Source organism: Bubalus bubalis, chromosome 2 (genome assembly GCF_019923935.1).
Source record: "Bubalus bubalis isolate 160015118507 breed Murrah chromosome 2, NDDB_SH_1, whole genome shotgun sequence".
NCBI lineage: Eukaryota > Metazoa > Chordata > Mammalia > Artiodactyla > Bovidae > Bubalus > Bubalus bubalis.
This window is the reverse complement of record NC_059158.1, coordinates 71,183,150-71,209,501: the sequence shown is the minus strand read 5'-3', so window position 1 is coordinate 71,209,501 and position 26,352 is coordinate 71,183,150. Positions and strand designations below refer to the sequence as shown.

Below are 26,352 nucleotides of genomic sequence, written 5' to 3'. Positions count from 1 at the left end.
GAAGAAAGATACATTTTCATTATGTTTAAACTACTGTCTCCCCCCTTCTTGACTTTAACTACTGACCCCTTCTTGCTTAACTTTAGGTTTGAGATTTTCCTGAATGAATTTTTGAGGGAAAGAAAAGGAGCAGGGAGGGAGAGAAAAATTGGAAACTGCTCTGGCCCACAATTTCCATATTCAGGGGATAGTGTAACCTGTTTCGGAACCATTGAGGCAGAAAGACACATTTCAGTCTTTGCATTTATCCCATGTGCAAAAGCATAGATGTAAACATATATATGTAATAGGATTAAGAAGCCTGAGTTCTATTCGGGACTCTGCTAAGAACTCACTTTATGACCTTATTCAAATCTTTTCTCTCTCTTTGGGCCTCAATTTCTACAGAGTAAGATAAAAGAGTTCAGTTAGCTGCTTTCTGAAATCCCCACCAACTTCAAAATGATTGGTTCTTATTTAAAGGAATAAATATTTGTGCATTGTCCTGCTTAATGTTGATTCATCAGGAGTCTTCACTTGTGAGATTACACAAGAGTACGAAACATAAGTTGATGAGTCCTAGACATGAAAAGGGGTACATTAAAACACAGATAGATATACTTTAAAGTAAATTGCATTTTTGTTTTAATATAAGAAGTCTGATAATTTAGGTAATGTCTTACCAATTATTTGGTGGTTGCTATTCCAAATAGGTACGCAGAGAACCGATCTTATGTGAAAACCAGATATCTGGTCAGCCTAGGACATAAGAAAGCAATTAATTAAAATTAAATATCATCTACCCATTTCTGACATATGGCTTACCACTCTTCATAACAGGTGTTTAAAAGTAACTTTTATTTATTTATTTATTTTTTTAATTTTATTTTATTTTTAAACTTTACATAACTGTATTAGTTTTGCCAAATATCAAAATGAATCCGCCACAGGTATACATGTGTTCCCCATCCTGAACCCTCCTCCCTCCTCCCTCCCCATTCCATCCCTCGGGGTTGTCCCAGTGCACCAGCCCCAAGCATCCAGTATCGTGCATCGAACCTGGACTGGCACCCTGTGTACGAGACAGCAAAAGAGACACTGATGTATAGAAAAGTAACTTTTAAAAAGACATAATTTTAATGCATATACTTGCCTGTCTCTTTTCAGTTAAAATATCACAATGTACATCCCAAAGAAACCAAGCCATAGCATTATTTATACTAATGGTGTACCAGAAATAACCTGAACATTACCTTGGAGGAAGTTGGTTAAGTAAATCACAGCACAGTGGAATATTGTCCATCTAATCAAAATCATGCTGTAGAAGAATATTTATAAACAGGGAAATTTTTAATATATTAAGTGCTACTAGTTGGGGCTTCCCTGATAGCTCAGTTGGTAAAGAATCTGCCTGCAATGCAGGAAACCCAGGTTCAATTCCTGTGTTGGGAAGATCTCCTGGAGAAGGGACAGGCTACCCACTCCAGTGTTCTTGGGCTTCCCTGGTGGCTCAGAGGGTAAAGCGTCTGCCTGCAATGCAGGAGACCTGGGTTTGATCCCTGGGTCAGGAAGATCCCCTGGAGAAGGAAATGGCAACCTACTCCAGTACTCTCGCCTGGAAAATCGACAGAGAAGCCTGGTAGACTACAGTCCATGGGATCGCAAAGAGTCGGACACGACTGAGCGACTTCACTTTCTTGGGCTTCCCTGGTGGCTCAGAGATTAAAGCGTCTGCCGCGGGAGACCTGGATTCGATTCCTGGGTCAGGAAGATCCCCTGGAGAAGGAAATGGCAACCCACTCCAGTAGTCTTGCCTGGAGAATCCCATGGGCGGAGGAGCCTGGTGGGCTACAGTCCACCGGGTCGCATAGAGTCGGACACGACTGAGCGACTTCATTTTCACTTTCACTAGTCTTACTGCCTGTGGGTGTACAAATACATATTATGCACATTGGAAAATCCTGGAAAAATTATAAGCATAATAGCTCCCCTTGAATTGTTTGTCCATGGAAGTGTTTGTTTCTTTGTTTTTAAAATAGACTTTATTTTTTTTTTAAATAGGTTCATAATTAATGAGACCAAATACAGAGTTCCCAAATACCTTCCACCACCACACATACACAAAGTGACACACCCCTCACTATCAACATCCCTCACCAGAGTGGTACATTTGTTGCAACTGGTGAACCCACACTGATTCATCATTATTATTCAAATTCCATGGTTTACATTAGGGTTCACGATCGATGCTGTACATTCTATGGGTTTTAACAACTTTATAATGTCACATATCTACCATTATAGTATCATACAGTGTAGCTTCACTGCCCTAAAAAGTCCTCTGTATGCCACCTACTCATCTACCCATCCCTCTGGCAATCACTGATCCTTTTTTCTTCCAGCTCTATTGAGGTGTAATTGACAAAACTGTAACTTATTTAAAGCGTACAACATGATGATTTGATATATGTATATGCCATGAAAGAATTCTGCCTATGGGAGTTTTTTTTAACTATTGTTTCTATATTCTAAATATTAGATAATGAATTACCTGTAATCAAGAGAAAAGGTTATTTTCTAAACAGAGCTAAAGGGGAACAATGGTGTCCAATGGTGCGTAACAGTCAAATAGGATAAGTGCTGAAAATGGGCTACTGGCTTTAGTAACACAGGATCAGTTCAGTTCAGTTCAGTCACTCAGTCGTGTCCGACTCTTTGCGACCCCATGAATTGCAGCACGCCAGGCCTCCCTGTCCATCACCAACTCCCGGAGTTCACTCAGACTCACGTCCATCAAGTTGGTGATGCCATCCAGCCATCTCATCCTCTGTTGTCCCCTTTTCCGCCTGCCCCCAATCCCTCCCAGCATTAGGGTCTTTTCCAGTGAGTCAACTCTTCACATGAGGTGGCCAAAGTACTGGAGTTTCAGCTTTAGCATCAGTCCTTCCAATGAACACCCAGGACTGGTCTCCTTTAGGATGGACTGGTTGGAGATAGCTGAATGCAAAGACAGTCAAGGGAAGAAGGAATGGGATCAGGAACAGAAGTTAAGCGGTTAGTTCTGGAGGAGAGGAAGGCCACAATGAGTGAGCAGAGCTAGAGCCCCGTGTGGGCTGAGCCCAGGAGTGGGGAGAGGTGATGAGAACATTGAGAATGTTTCTAAGTTGTTCCCACTGTGGCTGAAGGAGAGAAGTGGGGCAGCATTGACTGGCTATGAGAATAGGGAAGAGGGGGAGGTGACGATTTGCTTGCTGATGAGCCCAACAAGACGGGAGAGAGGAAGAGAAAAGGATGACAGAGTGTGGTGAGAGTGAATTTTCTGATTTTAAGATCATTAAAGCAATTCTCTGGTTGTCTGTTTGTGGCTATGGCCATTGTTTCTGGAAAGTTAAGCTAATTTAGGTTTATATGACTACAGCTCCGGGAGTTGGTGATGGACAGGGAACCCTGGCATGCTGCATGCAGTCCATGGGGTCACAAAGAGTTGGACAAGACTGAGCGGCTGAACTGAACTGAACTGTTATAACTACATGAGATAGCAAGGCCTGGGAGTGCCTGGTGATCCCTCTGTAGGGATTGAAAGAGAAGGAGATGGGAGATGAAGCTCATCGTAGAAGCACAAGACCTTGAAAAATGAATGCCAAACAGGGTAAGGAGGAAGAAGAAAGTATGAAGGAATCATCTCTGTGCACCGGGTAACCCAAGTTTGCAGATCCCATCAGTCAATGAGCTCAAAAATATCTGTTGGCCTCTCAATCCCAACCAAACCCCCAAACTCTTCATGCCTCAACTTTGTCATCAATGTTTATCTCTTGCACACCAAACTATTAATGCTGGTTATCTCCAGATGTTGGCATTCGAGCACCTTCTCATCATTTCTTCTTTCTGGTTTTTCTTATTTTCCAGGTCTTTTTATGAGAATATGTGTGTGAAAGGGCTTCAGACTGTGTAAGATGTTTTGTCATCAAAACAATATTACTAGTCAATATTACTAGTATTGTAAGAAAACACCTTTCCAGAAATATTTGCTCCATTGTTCCACAGGTTCCCTGCTCCATCATTCTTAGATTAAAATTTACACCATTAGAATCTCAAATGTTAGGCCATGTGAGACTAAGTAGCCTTTCCAGGAGGCTAGCATTAAAATAAATATATTATCTAGGGGTGCCTAGTTCTTTCCAATTAAAGATGTATATACTAAAAATTTTGCTTAGTCTCTGTCCTCACTGGGTCTTTCCAGTTAATGGATATAATTTAAGACTGTTTACCTCATGGAGCCATCAAAATATACTGTCATATTTTCCAGACTCTCAAAGGCACTCAAAGGCAATGTTAAAAGAATTGGTGATAACCTAATATTATTCATTACTGTGCAATGTGTTTTCCTTCCCTAGAATGATATGTGCAACTTCAATAGTAATCTAAGGTAATGTTTTGCCCCTCAAACGCCAATATACCAGTGGGAAATCCTAGCTCTAGGATAAGTGAGGGAGATGTTCTGGGTCAGTCCCCTGACTTCCCTGAAACAAAGGGACATTTCTTTATGCCAACCTCATCTGTACATAGGCTTCTAGAACATTGCCAACAAACGATTCCTTAAATTCCTGACAAACGAACTCCTCAAAAATAACCAACCTTTGGCCTTAAAGCAGAGGCATCATATCCACCACTGATGCAGCCAAGTCTGTTTGACTTAGAACTATGGGACCCCATACTTACAGCTTCCTCATCGGATACCTTATTCAAGTCTCAGTAACCCTGCTGACTCTGCTTGCCCTCCTGGTCATCTGGAAATCCAGTATCCATTGTCCAGTCTTCCCTACCAAACCCTACTCTCTGGAAAGGCTCTCGAACTGGTTTACACTGAGTATCAGCGACTGAGAGATTACCTGGAGCAAATACACCTTGGCAGATTCACAGAGTCCTGTCTCTTAATGGTTCCATTTTTGCACATTTCCTTTTGTAACAGAAGCATAACTGATAGACCAGAAAGCGTTATAAAGGATGAAAAAGGAGCTGTCCTGCCGGGCTAGCACTCAGCATCCCAGACTGCAGCAGTGCTTTGCTGTGAAGATCTGGCAGATGAAAGGAGCTTTAATGCTCTAAGTCAAAGGATCTCAGAGCCTGAAGCCCCATTATCCTTAAGTGCTACATGGCAAGGGGAAGAACTATTGACTTCTCTATAACAGGCTTTAATAAAAAAAAAAGAAAGAAAGAACTTTACAGGGAAGAACTGCATGAGACTGAAGGGTGACAGACTCAATATCCTGACACCTCAGATTTAACTGTGTAACTCTGGGGATCAGTGCCCCACAGCAGAGGAGAGTTGGGTGCTGACGGATTTTCCACCACTCCTGAATCTGTAACACACACACCACCAAACCATCTGTGCCCTACTTGCCCTACTTCTTAGCTACTTTCTGACATCCCCCTTGCTGAACGCTTTTCTTGTTTAAATGTTAGGTCCGATTGTTCATTTTTATTGCAGGCAGAAAACAAATTCTTCATGAAATGGCTCGGAAAACTCTTTACCCATAACTATACAAATGGAGGGAAATATTAAATTAAGCAACAGAGTAGTATACCTTATATTGACTAAATAATAGCTGGCTGTGCTTTAGTGTGCTTGTTTTAAGGTGTTCTTTTGATCTAGTATGAAAAAAAAGGGCAGAAAGCTGCACAAATGATGCGCTACAGTGCAACTAATTATTGGGAGTTGAGTTCACAAGCACAATGCCTTCTAAAGGCAAGGCCAGAATAAATGTTTCATGGTGAAGGCATTTATAAATAGAGAATGTGCGTCAAGAAGCCACCTGATACAAGGGCAGGTCATCTGCAAATGGTTTATATACATGCTGCTGGGAGAGCCTCAGACAAGGATCTTAGAATAAAATCCAACCAAAACTCTGTGCTGGCAAGGGCAATAGAAAATAATCCATCTGAATGCCTCAAAGATACAGCAAGGCAAGTTAGTGTACTTAGATCTTGCATTATCTAAATTCTAGCTTTGAGTGGCAGTTTATAGTTTTTAGAAAGTTCATAATAGCCTGATAAAATATAATTTCACAAAAGATATAAAAGGCCTAACACTTTTAAACATCTTTATAATTTGGCATGATTATAAATATAATATATACATTTGTGAAATTGTTAAGTTAAAATCAAAAGCTATAATCTTGCCATCTCTAGAAATGGCAACTATTAACCATTTGGGATAAGTTCTTCTGGATCTTTTCCTGAAAATATCTAATATGTTACATATCTATTTATAACATATTCAATAATACATAATTATTAATAAATAACAGATAATATGTTCAACAATACTGAACAATATTCAACAATAATGCCTATTAGTTTTTAGGGATACATCAGTGAGTAAAACCAGCAAAATTCTTACCTTCACTGAGCTCACATTCTAGTGAGAGAAGACAGATAATAAAGAATACAAAAAACATATAAATAAATTATATGTGAGAAGGTATTAAAATTATGGGGAAAAAGTAGAGCAGGATAAAAGGGATTAGAAATACAAGGGTGCCAGACCTTACTAACAGATAGTATTTGAATAATGGCCATAAAAACTACGGATGTGATCCATGCAGATATTGAAGGAAGAGTATTTCAGCAGAGGAGTAGTCAGTCCAAAAGCCCTGAGGTAACTGTGTGAGTGGCAGGTTCTAGGAATAACAAGGAGACCAGTGTGGCTGGAGAAGTGTGAATGAGGTCTGGGGATAGATAATGAAGCAACTTGTTGTGTAAGGCATTGTAAGGCTCTGACAGAATTGTGAATTTGGATTTTACTCTAGTGAAATGAGACCGTGAAGAGTTTGTGAGCAGAGTTGTGATACAACATACTTAAAAACTTTAAACCTCTGGCTAATGTATTAAGAACAGGGTGTGGAGGGAAAGAGTGGAAGCCAAGCAGTAGATTATTAAGTTATACCCATGAAATAGTCCAGAGATGATAGTGGCCTGGATCTGGGTGGTAGCAGCTGAGTGTTGAGAAGTGGTCAGACTTTGGATAAATTTTACAGGTACAGCCAGTTGCACTTCCTAGTGAGTTAGATGTACAACATAGGAGAATCATGACTATAACATTTTTGGCATAAGCACCAGGAAGGCCTGAGTTGCCTTGATAAAGATAGGGAAACAGAAAAGCAAGCTTAGCAGAAAAAAGAGTGTGAGTTCTGTTTTGGACATGTTAGGTTTGAGGTGTCTTTTAGAAAAATATGCCCACATATATTATTCTATATATACTTTTAAACATTATTCTAAACTTACTTCTCTTTGTTTGCTTTTATTCTTGTGGACATTTTTCCATATCAGGACATACAGATTATTTCATGGGATACTTTGTATAGACTCAAGTTTAGTCTTTATTATGCTGTGGTAGGCAGGATTCTAAAGACGGCTGCTAAGATTCACACGTGCCCACTCTCCATTTTGTACAGATCTGGTATAATCCCCATTCCTCAAGGATGGGTGGGCAGGACCTGAGAAGATGACAGGACTGTCACTTCCCAGATTAGGTCATGTTATAAGGCAAAGTGATGGCACAGACATCTCTGTGAGGACACAGTCACTCCTGACATTATGCGAGCCTCTGTGAGAGCCAAATGGAGTTCCTCCTCTTGGCTTTGAAGAAGTAAGCTGACACGTTGTGAGAGGGCCACGTGGCTTGTACCTGAGGGCAAGCTCAGGGAGCTATGAGAGACTTTAGGTCAGCAGTCAGTAAGAAAATGGGAACCTCAGTCTGCAACTGTAAGGAACCCAATTCTGCCAACAACCTGAACAGGCTTTGAAAAGAATGCCAAGACCAAGTGAGAATGCCACCTGGCCAGCTCCTGCTTTCCACCCCGTGAGACCCTAGCAGAGAAACCAACGATGCCATGCCAGAAACTGTGAGATAATAAACAGATGTTTGCCTTAAGCTTCTACATTTGTAGTGATTTGCTACACAGCAAAAGAAAATGAACATACATGATATTCCTGTCAATGTCTTTAGAAGCCAAGCATGAATAGCCCCACCGTGGAGCAAATGACTGATTAGTCTACAAAATCCACTAGCATAATAACCCATGAAAATGAGTGTTTCTTGAGTCACTATAAGTAAATATAATCAGTTATACTTAATAGATTTTTTCTGTTTTTGAGAATCACAGAACCTTGTAATAGAACAAACATACAGTAATCTTCATAAGACTATGGAGTTTAAACGCCAGAAATTTGATTCTGGCTTGGTAACTATCTTATATAATCATTCTGTCATAATTTTCCACACATAAATCAAAGAGTTTGACCTTAAAACCAAGCACGCTATCAAGCCCAGCAGGCACCACTCTTAGGAGTCAACTCAGGCAGGCAGAAGGCAAGTAATCACTGTGCCTCGCTGGCTAAGCCGCTCTGTTCACCACAAGGAGGGAACTCCATTAAATATTTAAAACAATCACAAAGAGAACACGCAGCAGGTGGACAACAATGATTACTTGCCCCACAGTCCTCACAGCAAGTGCCTGACAGCACCTGGGAGGAGGTTTACACCACATTAATGACATCCCTTTGTAGATTCTATCAAAAAGAGGCCTGATACTTTCACAACTGAGATTTCAAAATAGTGAAGACAAAAAGGGCTTCCCAACTGGCACTAGTGGTAAAGAATCCACTTGCCAAGCAGGAGACCTGGATTCGATCCCTGGGTTGGGAAGATGCCCTGGAGGAGGGCATAGCAACCCACTGCAGTATTCTTGCCTGGAGAATGCCATGGACAGAGGAGCCTGGCAGGCTACAGTCCATGGGGTTGCAAAGAGTCAGACGCGACTAAAGCAACTTAGCACACACACGGAGAAGGCAAAGAAGTTAGAAATACAGTTTCTACTTCAACAGTACAGCTAAGGCAAACCTTGATGGAATAAATTCAGATTAGCCACTGGATTTTTGTTGTATGTTTTAAAGATTGGTGGGTTGCCTGGACCTGGACAGTAGCCAGCTCCCAAAATCTGATCATCTCTTATATGCATAGGTGGGCTTCCCTGGTTGCTCAGTGGTAAAGAATCTGCCTGCAATGCAGGAGATGCAGGTTTGTTCCCTGGGTCGGGAGGATCTCCTGGAGAAGGAAATGGGAACCCACTCCAATATTCTTGCCTGGGGATTCCCATGGGCAGAGGAGCCTGGAAGGCTACAGATCATGGGGTCACAAAAGAGTCGGACATGACTTAGCAACTAAACAACAACAATGTGCATAGGTAGCCTGGCCCCTGGATAACCGGCCGGCCACTCTTGCGAAGAGCCAGGGTCACATATGGCTGGTCCCTATGTGGGAGGATATGGTGGCCATCCCCCCAGGGGCCACAGAACATGTGTCCAGCCTTGTACATCTTTGTAGCGAACACATGCTATTGTTCTTCTCTGGCCAGGCAGGTAAAGACCTGGCTTTCTTGAAGACCTACAAGTCATCAAATTATTGCCACCATCTCTTCTTTACTGCCAACGAACAATTATGCTTTATTCCTCTCTTTAGCCAGAGACTTTCCTCTTCTTCCCCACTGTGTCTCTGGAGGAAGAGGACATTCACGTTGGTTTATCCACGATTAAGATCTGCTCGTCTCTGGTTGTGTGGAAAGATGTTCTCATTTCAAGAAAGGACCTGCCACCAGCACTCCCTCAGAACCAAAAACCTAATCCTCAACCAGATTAAAATCTTCACCTGACATTTAAATATTTATATAATTATAGGAGTATAACTACAAGCATGATTTACAAAACATTTATATAGAATTTTATATGCCACAATATGTATAAAAGTAGTATGCTTGAGACTACCCAGCCGGTGACTGGGGCAGATGGGACGAAAAGGTTGGTCTGCTGGCCACAAGTTCACGTCTCTGTGGAGAGAGAAATGACAGAGTGGCGACCCTGTTTTCCAGGCAGCCCCTGAGTAGCTGGTCCCCCTGAGAGGCTACTAGGGAGAGAGGAGTGAACTAGGTTCCAGAAGGTCCACAGGCTGTTCTGTGCCCTGTCTCAAGGAAGCTGTGTGGCCTTAGGCAAGTCACTTCAGCTCTCTGAGCCTCTGCTTCCTCACTCGTAAATCAAAGAAATCTCTAATATTTATAGTAACTGCAAGTTGATGTATCTATGGTATGAAACCCCAGAAATAAGGCCAATCCACTAGGGGAGCTCTATTCCAGTTCACTACTAATGACTAGGGTCCTTATTCATGTTCAGTGAAGAGAATTCAAATGGCCAGGATTACCCAGTGAGCCACGGAGAAATGTAGGATAGGTACCAGTGCTCAGAATAGACTTATGTTGAGAAAATCTGTAAGAAGAAAATAGGAAATGCTTTGAAAGGAAACTTCTCTGCAAATTATCATTTTTGTTAACCAGCTTCAAATTATTTGGGGAAGTCAGTAATGTAGAGAATATAAAAGCACACGCTTTCTCCAATGGAGATACCTACTGGAGATAATCCATTAATCCTATATTTAAAAAATGATTTCCTTATATTCTACCATTGATAAACAATGACTTATTGTAATTATTGGGAAAAACTATGGACCCACGTACCAGACTTAAGAAGAGAGGACTCAAACCTTTGCAAGAAGATAGCATAGTTCTAAAAGGTACCCTCTACCTCTAAGATAATCCTAGAATTACCTTTAGTGAAAGGGTGAAACAATTCCATTTTGCCTTAGTATTTTTTTACCTTGAGGAAAATACTATGTTAATGGAAGAAATTATCTGAATTGATGGTCTTTATGTTATGATCTATACCATCTTACATCAGGCTTTGAAAGGAGAAGGCTCATGCCTCTTAGCCTCTTGGGGGAGAGCACTGTGGCTCAGTCTGAAGTCTGTTTCATCCATCATTAACACAAGCAGTTGACACCCATCAGGGAAGCAAAATATTCTTGAAAAGGGAGGAAGCCTAAGCAGATAAATAATTTTCTTTTCCTGGTATGATACATAATACATACGCCATAACACACATACATTTGTAGGACAAATCTATTTAGGCAGAATTCATACTGTCTTTCACCCTATCTGCATTGATTAATTCTTTTCCAATTTTCCTCCTCCACATGAGAAAGGAAGCATAAGGAAATTTTAAATTTCAGCACCACTCAAAGAGAACACGTAGAAATCATGATATATTGCCAGATTTGTATTTAAAATTGGTATTAGTTGTGCAGCAGATCGAAAGCATTTTAGGGGGAAGGCCAAGAAATAATGGTGGTCTAGGTACTTGCTTTAGTCTATCATAGGGAAGAAAGTGATTTCACAAAATGGTCACTGCTTAACCTACCACAGTTTACTGTCTTCAGACATCATTGCCTCTAACTACTGGATCAGAGCATGAAATTTTTATGTTCAATCCCATAGAACTAACTGTTGCATTTCTGCTCAAGAGCCCAAATTGTTCTTTTTTGTAAATGAGCGAGCAGTCTGTCTTATATTGGAATGGACTGTAAGTGTGGAGGAAAATGTAAATTGACTGTAAATCACTAATCAGGAAGAGATGTGATAAGAGTCTGCCTGTAGACATAAGGATATGGGATAGTCAGGCTCACTGCATTGTATTAGCAAGAAGTATTCCTGAGATACTACTTGTTTTTTGCTACATATGCTGTTTTTCATAAGGAAAAAGGGCAATGATTGGGCAAGAACTTTTAATTCTCCTATTAAAGGTGAAGATGCTTGTAGCCTGTGACTGAGCAGGTCACTCTCCTAGGTACAGATGCTAGAAGAGCTTTTGCACATGTGTACTTGGAGGTATGGACAGGAATGACCAAGAATGTAGTTATGCATGTAACATCATGCAAATATCCATCAACACTATAGTGGATGAAGTGGCACATTCATACGGTGGAATACTTACCAGCACTGAAAAGAAATGAACAAATTACAAGGGCTCTGGATTCAGGAATTTATACTGAATTTGAAAAAGCAAGCCATAGAAGAAGACATACAGCATAACTCAATTCATACAAATTTCAGAGATGTGCAAAACATGTAATAACATGTAAAAACTGTAATATATTTGGCAGGGATTCAAACCTACATGATGAAACTATTGTTGTTTAGTTGCTAAGTCATGTCCAACTCTTTTGCAACCCCACGGACTGTAGCCTGCCAAGCTCCTCTGTCCATGGGATTTCCCAGGCACGAATACTGGAGTGGGTTGCCATTTCCTTCTCCAGGGGATATTCCCGATCCAGAGATCGAACTCATGCCTCCTGCATTTGCAGGCAGATTTTTATCACTAAGCCGCTGGGAAGCCCCAATGAAACTATATATAAAAGCAAAAAATTGTTAAATTCAAATTAGGATAATGGTTTATCTCTGTGTGGGAAATAAAGGAGACTGAATTAAGGAAGATCAATACAAGGATTCAGAAGTAATGACTGAGTTCTTTCTCTTAAATTGGGTAGTGGGCATTTACTCTATCATGCTTTATTGGGAAGCCTTGATCATGTTTTATTATACTTTTGCATATGCCTTATGAACCAACTTTTTAAATGGTGTGAATATGTTGACTCTTTTTGCTTCCCCACAATTTGACTTTTGGTCCAAAGCTAAGAGCAGAATAATAGCAATCCATACCAAATTCGGCACTCTAATTTGGGGGAAGAATTGACCATCATCTCTTAACTATCTAATATAATATGTTGACTTTGTAACAATGAATGGGCAATTAATGATTTTTTTTTCTGTAGTGAGCCTTTCAGTCTGTTCAGTACTACTGATGTTAATAATAGAATACTGAGATCATTTCTTCATAAAACTGTGTGTTTACAAATCTGTTGTTCAGCATTCTGAAATCAAGAAGGAAAGAAGCATCAGAAAGAAGCATAGCAAAAGGCAAAACTTTATAACATCAGTCCTAACCCAATCATAATGTTAATACATATATTGACACCTATAAATCATTTCTGCTCTGCTAGTCACAGAACCAAGGTTGGTGGTGTTTTTCTTTATAGGAGGAGAACTAAAGAAGTTCTGGACTGTCTACTTTCCCAAGGAAGGTATCTCAAAGCTCAGAAATAATGTATCAGAAACTGAAGCTAGCCAGAGGGTGGTTAGCATTGGGGTAGCTAAGGGAGCACACTGGAGACACCCAACCCAGACAGGAGCTCACGAAAGGATGTCCAAGATACAGGCATCTCAGCTAGATGCTGGAGAATAAATAGAAAATACGTAGTAGATGTGACCTGGGGGAAGAGAATTCTAGGCAGCTACAGAAACATACATTTCAGGAATTTAAACTTCCCATGCCATGTTCAGTCGCTCAGTTGTGTCCGACTTTGTGACCCCATGGACTGTAGCCTGTCAGGCTTCTCTGTCCATGGGATTTCCCAGGCAAAAAGACTGGAGTACAGGGATCGAACCCACATCTGCTGCTCCTGCATTGCTAGGCGGATTCATTACCACTGTGCCACCTGGGAAGCCCATGAAGAGATTTGCAAAGATCTGAATGAAGTTATCAATTTGACCTGGATTCCAACCTCCCACCATTGTTGCATCCCACCCCAGACACTGGAGACAGCACAGGGCAGGATTCAGAGGCTGGGCTTTGGAGTCTCAGAAACCAAGACTAAATCTCACTTCCAATTACATGTTCAGTTATCATTACTGATCTAGTCTCTGTTCTGCAGCCAGTGGGATCTTTCTAAAGTATAACTCCTTCTTCTCCCTCATTGATAATTTAACTACTGATTCCCCCTTACCCATAATAAATACTCATACTTCTTAACATGTCTTTCAAAGCCTCTGGATGATCTGGCCCCTGCTTTCTCCTCCCGCCTCATCTACCCGGCCCTCCAGCTACGTTAACTCATCTCTGTTCCAGACTCCTCATGCTCTCAGCCTTGCCTGGAACACATATCTCATCACCATCGTCACCATAACGCTCCTGCTACTATTCAGACTTTAGCTTGGTAACCTAGTAATTTAATCTCCTAATTTTTTGAATACACACCACACACACACATGTGAAGGCATTTTATGAATTCATGTAAATTTATCTATATGATACCCTATACTACCTTAGAATTAAACTTCTTCCAAGTCAGAATCTACATTGTCTTAATATATTCTGCACATCAGCACAATGCATGCCTATATAATTAACATAAAACAGTAACAGAAGCCAACGTAGTATTTCTTGGGAGCAATCTTTTAAAATACGGTAGCTGTTCTAATATCTATTGGGAAATAATTATGTTATATACACGTTTTTATTACTAACCATTTCATTGTTTGACATAAACTATGTTTAATACAAAATGTGCCTGAATATATTTAATTGCATGGGTTATATTACATGTTTAATATAAAATGTTCCCCATAATAAAAGAGCATCAGGCTAGAGAGTTAAGAGTGTCTTTGCAGTTATGTGTGTAACAGTGAAACACTGAATCCAAATGTCCATCAACACCATAATGGATTTAAAAAATGATGCTGATTCATACAATGGAATACTTTGCAGCAGTGAAAATAAATGAATAAATCACACACACATGTGACTCAAGAACATACACTGAATGAAAAAGCAAGACACAGAAGAATACATACAGTATAATTCAATTATATAAAGTTCAGAGGTGTGTAAAATGGAACAATGTAAGTGGCAGGGTCAAATATATGAAGTGAAACTATATAGCCATTTTGCCACAAATCAGGGTAGAAAGAGGAGGATTTCCTATCAAACAGAGCATTTATACTCAGTTGTGTCCGACTCTTTGCAACCCCATTTCTTTACAGCCCATGGAATTCTCCAGACCAGAATACTAGAGTGGGTAGCCTTTCCCTTCTCCAGGAGACCTTCCCAACCCAGGATCGAACCCAGGTCTCCCACATTGCAGGTGGATTCTTTACCAGCTGAGCCACAAGGGAAGTCCAAGAATACTGGAGTGGATATCCTATCCATTCTCCAGCAGATCTTCCCCACCCAGGAATCGAACCAGGGTCTCCTGCATTGCTGGGGGATTCTTTACCAACTGAGCCATGGGGGAAGCCTGTCAGTCAGCAGTAGGTGATGCGGAAAGTCAGATCACAGGGGAAAGATTCAGAAGAACTGCCAGTCAACTCAGGAGTTGCTGTGGATTTGTATGATGTTCCTTTGGGGCTCTGGCCAGCAACGCATCCACAGGGTGACAACGGAACCTTAAAACTGCAACCAGAGGCCTCCCCTTACCTCGGCATCAAAGCGGGGATCCTGGTAGGCATCACTGATGTTCACTGGAAGGCCCGTGGAAGCCACCAGCTCGGCAACACTGTTATTTATCAGCCAATCGGAGTACGATGATTTCTCCATGCTTTCTTTGAAACTATCAGGACACCAAGGCAGGCAGAAAGAAAAGAGAAAAACATCAGTTTACCTGAAAGCTAACCTGTAAAAGTACTTCCGTAGCAGGACTATCCATCCTCATTAAGAAGGGGTATGTGACCTTAGTCACAGAACAATAGCAAGGTAATTAGCAGCAGCTACGTCAAAATGACTTACCGGCTATCTTGTAAAATAATCAGCTCCATGGGTAGAAATGATAGACTCTTTAAGATCCAGAGAACAGCTCTAGGTTTTATTTAGTCCCCAAAGCAGGCAGAGGTAGAACAGACAATCCGGAAATGACCAAAATTGACAATAAGATGCCAATGCCATGGCATAATAAATTACACTCACCCTCCTAAGCCCACACCTCTTAACAGAGCAGACTAGATGCTTCATACTAGGGAAAATGAAACCCAAAAGTGAGGAAGAATTCAGAAATAAATTGAAAATTTACAAAAGTTTAAGTGTAGCAAAAGAGCATGTCTAGACTCCATCTTAGTGTTCTGTGACCTTTTTTTGTAGTTTCAGAGTATATTTCTTAACAAAAATACATTTCCTACTTACAAAATCTTACTGAGAAACATGTTTTAACTCTACCCTGGACATTAATAATTTAAAATATATTCATGTATGATTTTAACAAGGAATTTTATGTTAAATGATTTTGTTAACTTTCCCCTGTGCCCCTTTCACTACAAAAGGTCAAATTACATAAATGCCATAAGAATTAGTAAGGTTCCCCACTTCATCCCTCCCTTCCATCATTTCTTCCTCCTGTACCTACTAAGCACTGCCAGGAGCTGCAGAAATGCAAACTGGAGTACTGTTCAAATTAGCAACACCAAGGAAGATTTCCTGGAGGATGTTAGGTTTATGGCTTGGCCAGTAATAACTGAAATTACGTAAATGAATTTAAGTGTACAGGGCAATGCTTTTCAAACTACATTCTGTGGAACCCTGGGTTCCTGAAGATGTTAATGAATGTACCATAGTAAGAATAATAACTCTATTGACTTTTTAATCTAAGCTTCAGTGTACATAAGAAAAACACTAAATTCTGTACATAGAAAGTGAAAGTGAAGTCTGTCAGTCGTGTCTGACTCTTTGCGACCACACGGACTGTAGCCTACCAGGCTCCTCCGTCCATGGGATTTTCCAGGCAAGAGTACTGGAGTGGGTTGCCATTTCCTTCTCTAGGAGATCTTCCCGACCCAGGGATTGAACTCGGGTCTCCCGCATTGTAGGCAGACGCTTTACCATCTGAGCCAGTCATTGTTATTATGCAATAATGTGTCTGTGTGGAATTCGTGCTGTACTGGGAATGCCAGGAACTGGCATGGAGAGGCCACTGGATACGTGAATGAGAGGGAAGCACAGATATTATTTACCACCATTAATACATCTCAGAAGGAGATCAGCCCTGGGTTTTCTTTGGAAGGAATGATGCTAAAGCTGAAACTCCTGTACTTTGGCCACCTCATGCGAAGAGTTGACTCATTGAAAAGACTCTGATGCTGGGAGGGATTGGGGGCAGGAGGAGAAGGGGACGACAGAGGATGAGATGGCTGGATGGCATCACCGACTCAATGGACATAAGTCTGAGTGAACTCCGGGTGTTGGTGATGGACAGGGAGGCCTGGCGTGCTGCAGTTCATGGGGTCGCAAAGAGTCAGACACGACTGAGCGACTGAACTGAACTGAACTGAATACATCTCATCTGTAATGACCATTGGTCTGCATCTGAGAAGTTCAACATGGATTTGTGATGCTTGTTATTAAGTCCTTATTGCATATTAAACGTTGCTCATACATAAACTTATTCCTTACGGATCTCTAGCTGAAAATGAAAGCATTAATAAAAAGCAGAGGTGAATTTCTCTGGTGGCGGCTAAATCAAAGAGGTAAAAAGACTGAGGACTTCAAAGAGAAGACAAGCTCCTTATTTTCTCAAACAAACAAAAGAACAACAAAAAAAGTCCACATTTTATTTTCTGTTTATTATGCCCATGAGAAGTGAAACTTCACATTGTGCTGCAATGAAAGCAGAATACAGGAAGAAACATGAAAATGCATCTGATATAAGGACCCAGTTTAATGAAGTCATTTGTCAGTTTATAAAAGGGTGTGACTGAATGCTGATCATTTCTTGCAGAGATTCATCGATCAGTTGATTCATTCTGTGCTGCTTGTGCACCATAATTTTCTTTTACATCTTCTGTGATGAAACAGTGTAGAAAGTGCTGACCTACAGTGTGGTGAGAAGAACTGTGGTGGGACCCTGGGGATGAGCTAGGGAAGGAAATGAGAAAGATATGCTGGGGTTGGGGGAGGCTAAGCAGGGATCTGAGAACTGAGGAAGGTCAGCTGGGGCCATAATCAATCTAAGGGCTTCCCTGATGGTTCAGATGGTAAAGAATCTGCCTGCAGTGCAAGAGTGAAAGTGAAAGTGTTGGTCACTCAGTCGTGTCTGACTCTTTGCAACCTCATGGACTGTAGCCCACCAGGCTCCTCTGTCCATGAAATCCTCCAGGCAGGAATATTGGAGTGGGTTGCCATTTCCTTCTCCAGGGGATCTTCCCAACCCAGGGATCGAACTTGCGTCTCCTGCATTGCAGGATGATTCTTTCCCATCTGAGCCACCAGGGAGTCCAACAAAGGGACTGGGGTTTGATCCTTGGGTTGGGAAGATACCCTTGAGTAGGACATGGCAACCCACTCCAATATTCTTGTCTAGAGAATTCCATGGACAGAGGAGCCTGGTGGGTCACAAACAGATGGACATGACTAAGTCACTTACACTTTGACAATCAATCTAAGGAGATTCACTGCAGTTTGGAAACACATCAAAAATTTGATTCCTCCCTAGGCTGTGAGTGCAGATGAGATTGTGGTAGCTCAGTGGATCTCAGTTGCTATGTGCATAACTACAAAATAACCAGTTAGGTTATTTTAACTCTTTAAAGAGTTAAGATCAAGATTAGTTTAAAGTAACAAGAAAATAGTAAAGAAATCCTTTAGCTTGTATTTTACTAGGACAAGGCACATAGAAAGCTTGGGGTTTTAAGTGAGTTTCCTGTAAAGAGCTACAGTTTGATTGCTCTTCCTCAGTGGTATCTTGATTCCAAGTGTGAGACTCACACTGACTCAAAGAGAACTTCATTAGCTTAAACATACTGACTGTGGAGGGATAAAAGAGAATTGTCCTATTGCACAAAACACATAATTCCTGAAATGTGGCTGTCCCTGAAATGAGGCCCAGTGAGTAAATATAAACATCAAGGTCGACAAAGCGCCAAGCAGCGTAGGAGAGAAATCGATACAAGTAAAACAAATCAGACAAAATACCCCAGGACTAGGAACTTCACCAAGTTTAATTGTCTGAAAAACCTCTCTCAGCTAAAGGTTCAAACATAGAAAACTGTATGAAAATAAATAAAGACTATTTTTTAGAATTAATTCTCAAAATGAGTCTCTAAATTAGAAGACAAAATATCTGAATAAAATAATCTTAATCATTAGACAGTGTCTGTATTGATGGTTTTGTTCTCAAAATCAGAGAGACTGATTTCCTTTAGGATTGACTGGTTTGATCTCCCTGCAGTCCAAGAGACTCTCAAGAGTCTTCTGCAGCACAATTCAAAGGCATCAATTCTTCTGCACTCAGCTTTCTTTACAATCCAACTCTCACATCCGTACATGACTACTAGAAAAACCATAGCTTTGACTATATGGACCTTTATCAGCAAAGTAATGTCTCTGCTTTTTAATATCTGCTGTCTAGGTTTTTCATAGCTTTTCTTCCAAGGAGCAAGCGTCTTTTAATTTCATGGCTGCAGTCACTGTCCAAAGTGATTTTGGAGCCAAAGAAATAAAAATCTGACACTGTTTCCAATTTTCTCCCTTCTATTAGCCATGAAGTGATGGGACTTGTCTTTCCTAGAGACTCCCAATACTTCACTCTTTCAAGGATGACCATTAGTTGGGCTGCTGCAAAATGCTGGAAAGTCATAAGTTAATCTTGAATGAAATGATCTATAAGGGTCTTTTCTTTTTTTCTGACAAAAGGGAATTGACACATGGGAACCCACCTATATACATATGGTCTCCTCAGCCCCTTCCCCTACCTGTACAGAATGAGATATAGACAGAAACTAAAGAGGTCCCTGGAGAAGGAAACGGCAACCCACTCCAGTGTTCTTGCCTGGAGAATCCCAGGAACGGGGGAGCCTGGTGGGCTGCCGTCTATGGGGTTGCACAGAGTCGGACACAACTGAAGCGACTTAGCAAAGAGGCCCCACCTTCAGGAAGCTCACAAGCAATGACAATGGATTGTGACGCCCTAAATGAAGATGTAAAGACATTATGGGAACAGAGAAAAGAAGGATCAGTTCTGTCTAGGCTGGGAATGATATTTGGGAACTACTTCACAAAGGAAGTTAGTATAAGCTGATCTTATAAGGAGGATAAGTAAGAGTCATCTGGCAGAGAAAGAAGGTAAAAGCAATTCAGACAAAACCACAACAGGACTAAAGCTTTAGAAGTGTGAGGTTTTCTGTACTGGTGTAATGAATAGTAGAGCTAAAACTTAGACTAAATGGTAGAAGTGATGAATACGGCTCTAATAGAAGAGGCCAGCCTCTATATTGTGTGGTTCCATGCACAAACACAACCACATTTATACTCATGGTTCCCATACCCATGTCAGCAGCACATGTTCCCTCCATATGCATCTAAGCACTTTCTGGACATTTCCTTCTGGTTATCCACAGACACCTCAAATTTAACATTTGCAAGATTGAACCAACACACTCTCCTTGACGTGTTAACAATCATTAAAAAAAAAAAAAACCTGTGACCATAGATCATTGGGCAAGGAACAGAAGTTTCAACATAGACACAATCTGTTTTCTTATTTTTGGGTCATGATTGATTATCAATTGCCCTCTGATAGGCTGAGTATTATCCAGTGAGGGTAGGATTCAGAGAGACGAAGAATCAGCAACACCAAGAACTCTTCGAGACAGAAATTTCTTTTTTATGCTTTGTAAACAAAAACTTATTTTTAATTTACATCTTGTACCTGGTACTAGTTTCCATCTTGCTCCATTGACCCGAGGTCAGTCTGAACTTTTGATTCACAAAGAGAAATGCCCTTCCTTACTTTTTCTTCTCAAGTAAGCCTGTCTATCCCTGGGTCCTTCCTGAAGCTTTGAGCTGTGCAACATTATTTGAAGTTGTCTTTTAATTAGGAGATTAAGGAACTAAGTCAATATCAGTTGAACTCAAAGCTAGGACCCCAGCAGGAGAATCTCAAATGCCTAGATCTAGGACATTAACAATTTACTACTGCCCTCAGTATATCTTTGAAGGTTACCAAATAAGTCTTAGACATAAAAGGTAATGGGAGAGAACTTAATTAGCAAGCAGAACCAGCCTGTCAGTTGTTATACTGTGGTGGGAGAGGAAGATGCTCTAAGTTGCAGACCTTCCTGAATTTTATCATGACCTGAACTTGTTAATGGACTTGCCGTTATGGTCTATCTTGAGGACACTTCATTACACTTGTATTTCTCATTTTAGGCATTGTGTTATCAGAAATTAAGACATGGAAACCAAATAACACATTTTCTGTCCTTCATTCCTCAAGTTGTACAATGGGAATGATGAGATTTATCATTCCAAGGAGTTGGTATCATTTTGGGAAGCATCTTGCACCTCTCATTTGGGTGTCAGACAGCATTACTGTGAGTAGTTGGCGTTTACAATTTAGTAACAGGTAGTGACAACTGCTTGGTTTCATAGCTGAGCAAATCTGGGTTTGGGGGGGATTATTTCTGTTTTTTGTTTTTCTTTGTATCTTGGCCCAACATTTCCTTGCTGTGAGATTACAGATCAAATTTTAATAACTCTGACTGTTAGTTTCCATAATAGAAATTAGGGGAAATACAGCCCATTTTACAGGGTTGTCTTGAGGATAATATAATATACAACAATAATATAATGTTGAATAATGCATAGCACATAGGAAGCTTTCACTATTAGTTCCTTGTAGCCCAAAGATTCTTCTTTTATTAAAAACACCAGGTGAGGTGTGGTCAGTTTAATTGCTTATCTACTGGTGCAGGAAAGATGTTACTGTTTATTGGCTGTGGCATTGTTGTCAGATTTGGAGAGGTGCTGAAGTAAAAATATGCTAGCTGGTAAAACTGTTGACAATAAAGGATAAGGTTAAAATTCTACCCATCTAGATGTGTCAAGTAGCCCTATCACATCTCTCTTTGGGGCTCCTGTGGGCACCTCCATCCATCTGCTCTGGATTGAGAGTATGCCTTCCCACAAGTCCTGTGCATATGTCTACACAGCAAGAAAGAAGTAGACTCAATGCGTTAAAATACTAACTAAGGCATGTTAAATGAGAGACCTGAAAAAATGAGAGAGTAAAGCATAAAAAAACCAATCATTAAGACTTCCAAGTTGCCATGATTCTGTTCACTGTGTGGCATCAATATAGGGCACAGCTGACAGGCTACTATTTTATGTTTGACCTCAGTACTTCTTCATGTGCCTTATTTTCATGAAATGTTTTTATAGCTTTCATCCTTCTCTGTGACAGTCTTACTAAATTGACAAGACCCCTGGCACAAAATAAATAGGTAATGAGAAGGTCTGTCTTTCATTTAGTCTTCATATTCAAAGTCAGGAAAAAAAAAAAACAACTAAAACATATTTGAGAGGTGAAAGCTAGATGTCTGGGAAATGTTTCCTTGAGTTTCCTAAGTTTTTTGGAAGACACAAAACCTTATTAGAAATATTTCCTCTCCTTCACTGATGTTTGATTATTATAATTAGCATTATGCAAATGGGTGTAGACACATACATTACTACTGCCATGGAGGTTATTTATAAAATAGGGCTATATTTGGGGAGGAGGATTTGGGGCCATATGGCAGAAAGTAAAGAGGAACTAAAAAGCCTCTTGATGAAAGTGAAAGAGGAGAGTGAAAAAGTTGGCTTAAAGCTCAACATTCAGAAAACGAAGATCATGGCATCTGGTCCCATCACTTCATGGGAAATAGATGGGGAAACAGTGGAAACAGTGTCAGACTGTATTTTTCGGGGCTCCAAAATCACTGCAAATGGTGACTGCAGCCTTGAAATTAAAAGGTGCTTACTCCTTGGAAGAAAAGTCATGACCAACCTAGACAACATATTAAAAAGCAGAGACATTACTTTGCCAACAAAGGTCCATCTAGTCAAGGCTATGGTTTTTCCAGTAGTCATGTATGGATGTGAGAGTGGACTGTGAAGAAGGCTGAATGCTGGGGAATTGATGCATTTGAACTGTGGTGTTGGAGAAGACTCTTGAGAGTCCCTTGGACTGCGAAGAGATCCAATCAGTCCATTCTGAAGGAGATCAGCCCTGGGTGTTCCTTGGAAAGAATGATGCTAAAGCTGAAACTCCAGTACTTTGGCCACCTCCTGCGAAGAGTTGACTCATTGGGAAAGACTCTGATGCTGGGAGGGATTGGGGGCAGGAGGAGAAGGGGACGACAGAGGATGAGATGGCTGGATGGCATCACTGACTCCATGCACATGAGTCTGAGTGAACTCCGGGAGTTGGTGATGGACAGGGAGGCCTGGCGTGCTGCGATTCATGGGGTCGCAAAGAGTCGGACATGACTGAGTGACTGAACTGAACTGAACCGAAGCCCAGAAATATAAAAGTGATATTATCACTGCACAGTTCGGTTCAGTTGCTCAGTCGTGTCCAATTCTTTGTGACCCCATGAACCGCAGCACACCAGGCCTCCCTGTCCATCGCCAACTCCTGGAGTTTACTCAAACACATGTCCTTTGAGTCGGTAATGCCATCCAACCATCTCATCCTCTGCCATCCCATTCTCCTCCTGCCTTCACACTTTCCCAGCATCAGGGTCTTTTCAAATGAGTCAGCTCTTCGCATGAGGTGGCCAAAGCATTGGAGTTTCAGCCTCAATATCAGTCTTTCCAATGAACAGCCAGGACTGATCTCCTTTAGGATGGACTGGTTGGATTTCCTTGCAGTCCAAGGGACTCTCAAGAATCTTCTCCAACACCACAGTTCAAAAGCATCAGATCAGGCATAATTTGTTCCAGTGTCAACATTCCATCCATATAACATTCTCTATATTTTGTGGGAAAAGGAGGTTGGATACAACTAGATGACTCTAACAATGGAGCTTCCTGATAAAAAAGCGGCCTTGGCACCAAGTGGGAGCCTCAGAGCTCAGTTGCTGGTACCTGGAAGACAGATCTACTGATCCACTTCTTTGCTAAACAATCAAAAGGGAGTTGGGCCATCTGGATCTTTTATTTTTCAACTAGCAACATTAAATATTGGCATAATAAGGTTCAGCAGCCCTGAATTTGCCAGACAATAGACAATCAAACAGAGAAGGCAATGGCACCCCACTCCAGTACTCTTGCCTGGAAAATCCCATGGATGGAGGAGCCTGGTAGGCTGCAGTCCATGGGGTCGCGAAGAGTCGGACACGACTGAACAATTTAACCTTCACTTTTCACTTTCATGCATTGGAGAAGCAAATGGCAACCCACTCCAGTGTTCTTGCCTGGAGAATTCCAGGGATGGGGGAGCCTGGTGGGCTCCCATCTATGGGGTTGCACAGAGTTGAACACGATTGAAGCGACTTAGCAGCAGCAGCAGACAATCAAAAAGAATGTCCTAAGGTTCTCATTTAAAGGAAGTTACACAACAACACAAATCTTACATTTCAAGATGACTGGTCATGGTGGTGATGGTGCTATTTTAATGTTTAATATTTTAAAGATTTTCTTCGTCCCTTGAAATTAGAATAAGTATCACATTTTTATTCCTACAAAACACCAATCACATGCTTCCTAGCAGAGGTACAGTCAAAGAAAGGAGATCCATGAACAAGAAAGTAAAAGAGAATATATTCGTGATATACTATAGCAGTATTCTGTCTTACATCAATGTGTAAGTTTGTCTAACCTACTACTCTAGGTAATTGAGAAATTTCAAAGAAGGTAAGTAGAACAGAGAGACTTTCCAAATGGGTAAAGCCCACTAAAAATTTGTCCCTCCACAAAAGAATGAGAATACTAGCAAAAAATGGTCAAAATCAACTTTTTGAAAACTGTGGAAATTAAAGACAGGCTTACAAAAATCCAAAGAGTGTTCGTTCAAGAAAAACAGTTGAATCTCTATAAGGACAGCAAGTTGTGTGTTATTTAAACTTACCTTATTCTCATCTCCCTATCTCAAGCTCTGGGGTAGTGGTGAAAACCAACACTCATAATCATGCTAGCTGTGAAAACCAGTAGCCAAGGAGCCACTGGCAGAGGAAGAATGGGTTTGGAACTCCCCAAAAGTCACATCCCTAGAGAATTGTTATTATTTGACCTATTTGGCAGCTCCATGGAAACCTCCACTCATAAAGCTTTTCTTTATTGAGCTGACTTTGAGCTTGCTTACTAAGAACACCCTTTATCCCAAAGCATTTGTGAGGGGAAAAATGGCAGCAATTGTTTAATATCACAACTGCTTTGGGCAGAGAAACATTTACAGCTAACAAGAAGCTGACCAGAAAACCTAAAAGAAGAAGTATGGGAATAAGATATTACTAGGGAGATTTGAAAAGTTCTGACATGTTCCTGGAAATATAGAAATGAATGTATGCTCAGAAAAGACCACAGAAGGTCCTAAACTCCCACCTCTGGTTGACCTTGAAATTCTGTGAAAGCAGAAAGTGAAAGCTAAGTAAACTTCCTGTCAGAGAATTGAAGGTACTCACACATGCACACAGATCCCCTCAGCAAGGCTGGAAGACTTATTGGTTCTTTTTTTTGTTTGTTTTGTTTTAAGGAAACCTCAACCCAGTCATTAGTTCACAACTGAGCTAACTAAGCAGAGAATTCAGTTGCCACACACAACAAAGATAGTTCATGAAAGTCAGTAAACAACAAATAGCAGAAACAACAATAACAGAAACAAATATAAACAACAGCAAAGCCTGGATGGAATGAGTGAGGAGCTGATATTATTTCCAGTTTTCATTTAAATTATTCAGTTTTAAACAGAGAGAGAGAGAAAAATAAAAAAATAAACAGGAAAAAAGCAATCAACAGAAACTGCCTTGAGTAAGCCCAGATGTTGGGTTTATCAGACAAAGACTTTAAATTGGCTGATATAAATGTGTTCAAAATACCAAAGGAAACCATACTCTGACCTGCCCAAAAAAAAAAAAAGAGCCTATAGAAAAACATGAGAATAATGTCTCACCAAATATCAATAAAGAGATGGAAATCATAAAAAGGAACCAAATAAAAAATTCTGGAATTTAAAATTATAATGATTGAAATGAAAATTCACTAAGAGGGATCAACAGGAGGTGTGAGAAGCCAAAAGAATCATTTAACTTGAAGGTAAGTTAATTGAAGATAGAGTATCTGGTCTGAGGAACAGAAAGAAAAAAGAATGAAAGAAAAGTCTTAGCAACTTTTAAACATATAAACATATGCATAATGGAAGTCTCAGACAGAGAGGAGACAAGAAAAGGAGAATAAAAGATATTTGAAGAAACATGGGAGAAAATATCACATATTTGACTAAAATAAACATTCAGTCAGTTCAGTTCAGTTGCTCAGTTGTGTCCGACTCTTTGCAACCCCATGGACTGCAGCACTCCAGGCCTCCCTGTCCATTGCCAACTCCTGGAGTTTACTCAAGCTCATGTCCTTTGAGTCGGTAATGCCATCCAACCATCTCGTCCTCTGTTGTCCCCTTCTCTTCGGGTCTTTAAACTTTCCCAGCATCAGGGTCTTTTCAAATGAGTCAGTTCTTCACATCAGGTGGCTAAAGGATTGGAGTTTCAGCTTCAGCATCAGTCCTGAATATTCAGGACTGATCTCCTTTAGGATGGACTGGTTGGATCTCCTTGCAGTCCAAGGGACTTTCAAGAGTCTTCTCCAACACCACAGTTCAAAAGCATCAATTCTTTGGTGCTCAGCTCTGTTTATAGT

General features: G+C 40.7%; 1 protein-coding gene across 1 annotated transcript in view; it reads right to left on the bottom strand.

Annotated features, from left to right (window-relative positions):
* PDE11A (phosphodiesterase 11A) overlaps positions 1-26,352 on the bottom strand; it is a 420,247-nt gene that overhangs the window by 188,660 nt on the left and 205,235 nt on the right. Inside the window, exons 6-7 of the mRNA XM_025274296.3 lie at positions 15,175-15,307; positions 663-738 (exon numbers count right to left, since the gene is read on the bottom strand). Coding sequence (XP_025130081.3) covers positions 663-738; positions 15,175-15,307 — 209 coding nt within the window. The remainder of the gene's footprint in view (positions 1-662; positions 739-15,174; positions 15,308-26,352) is intronic.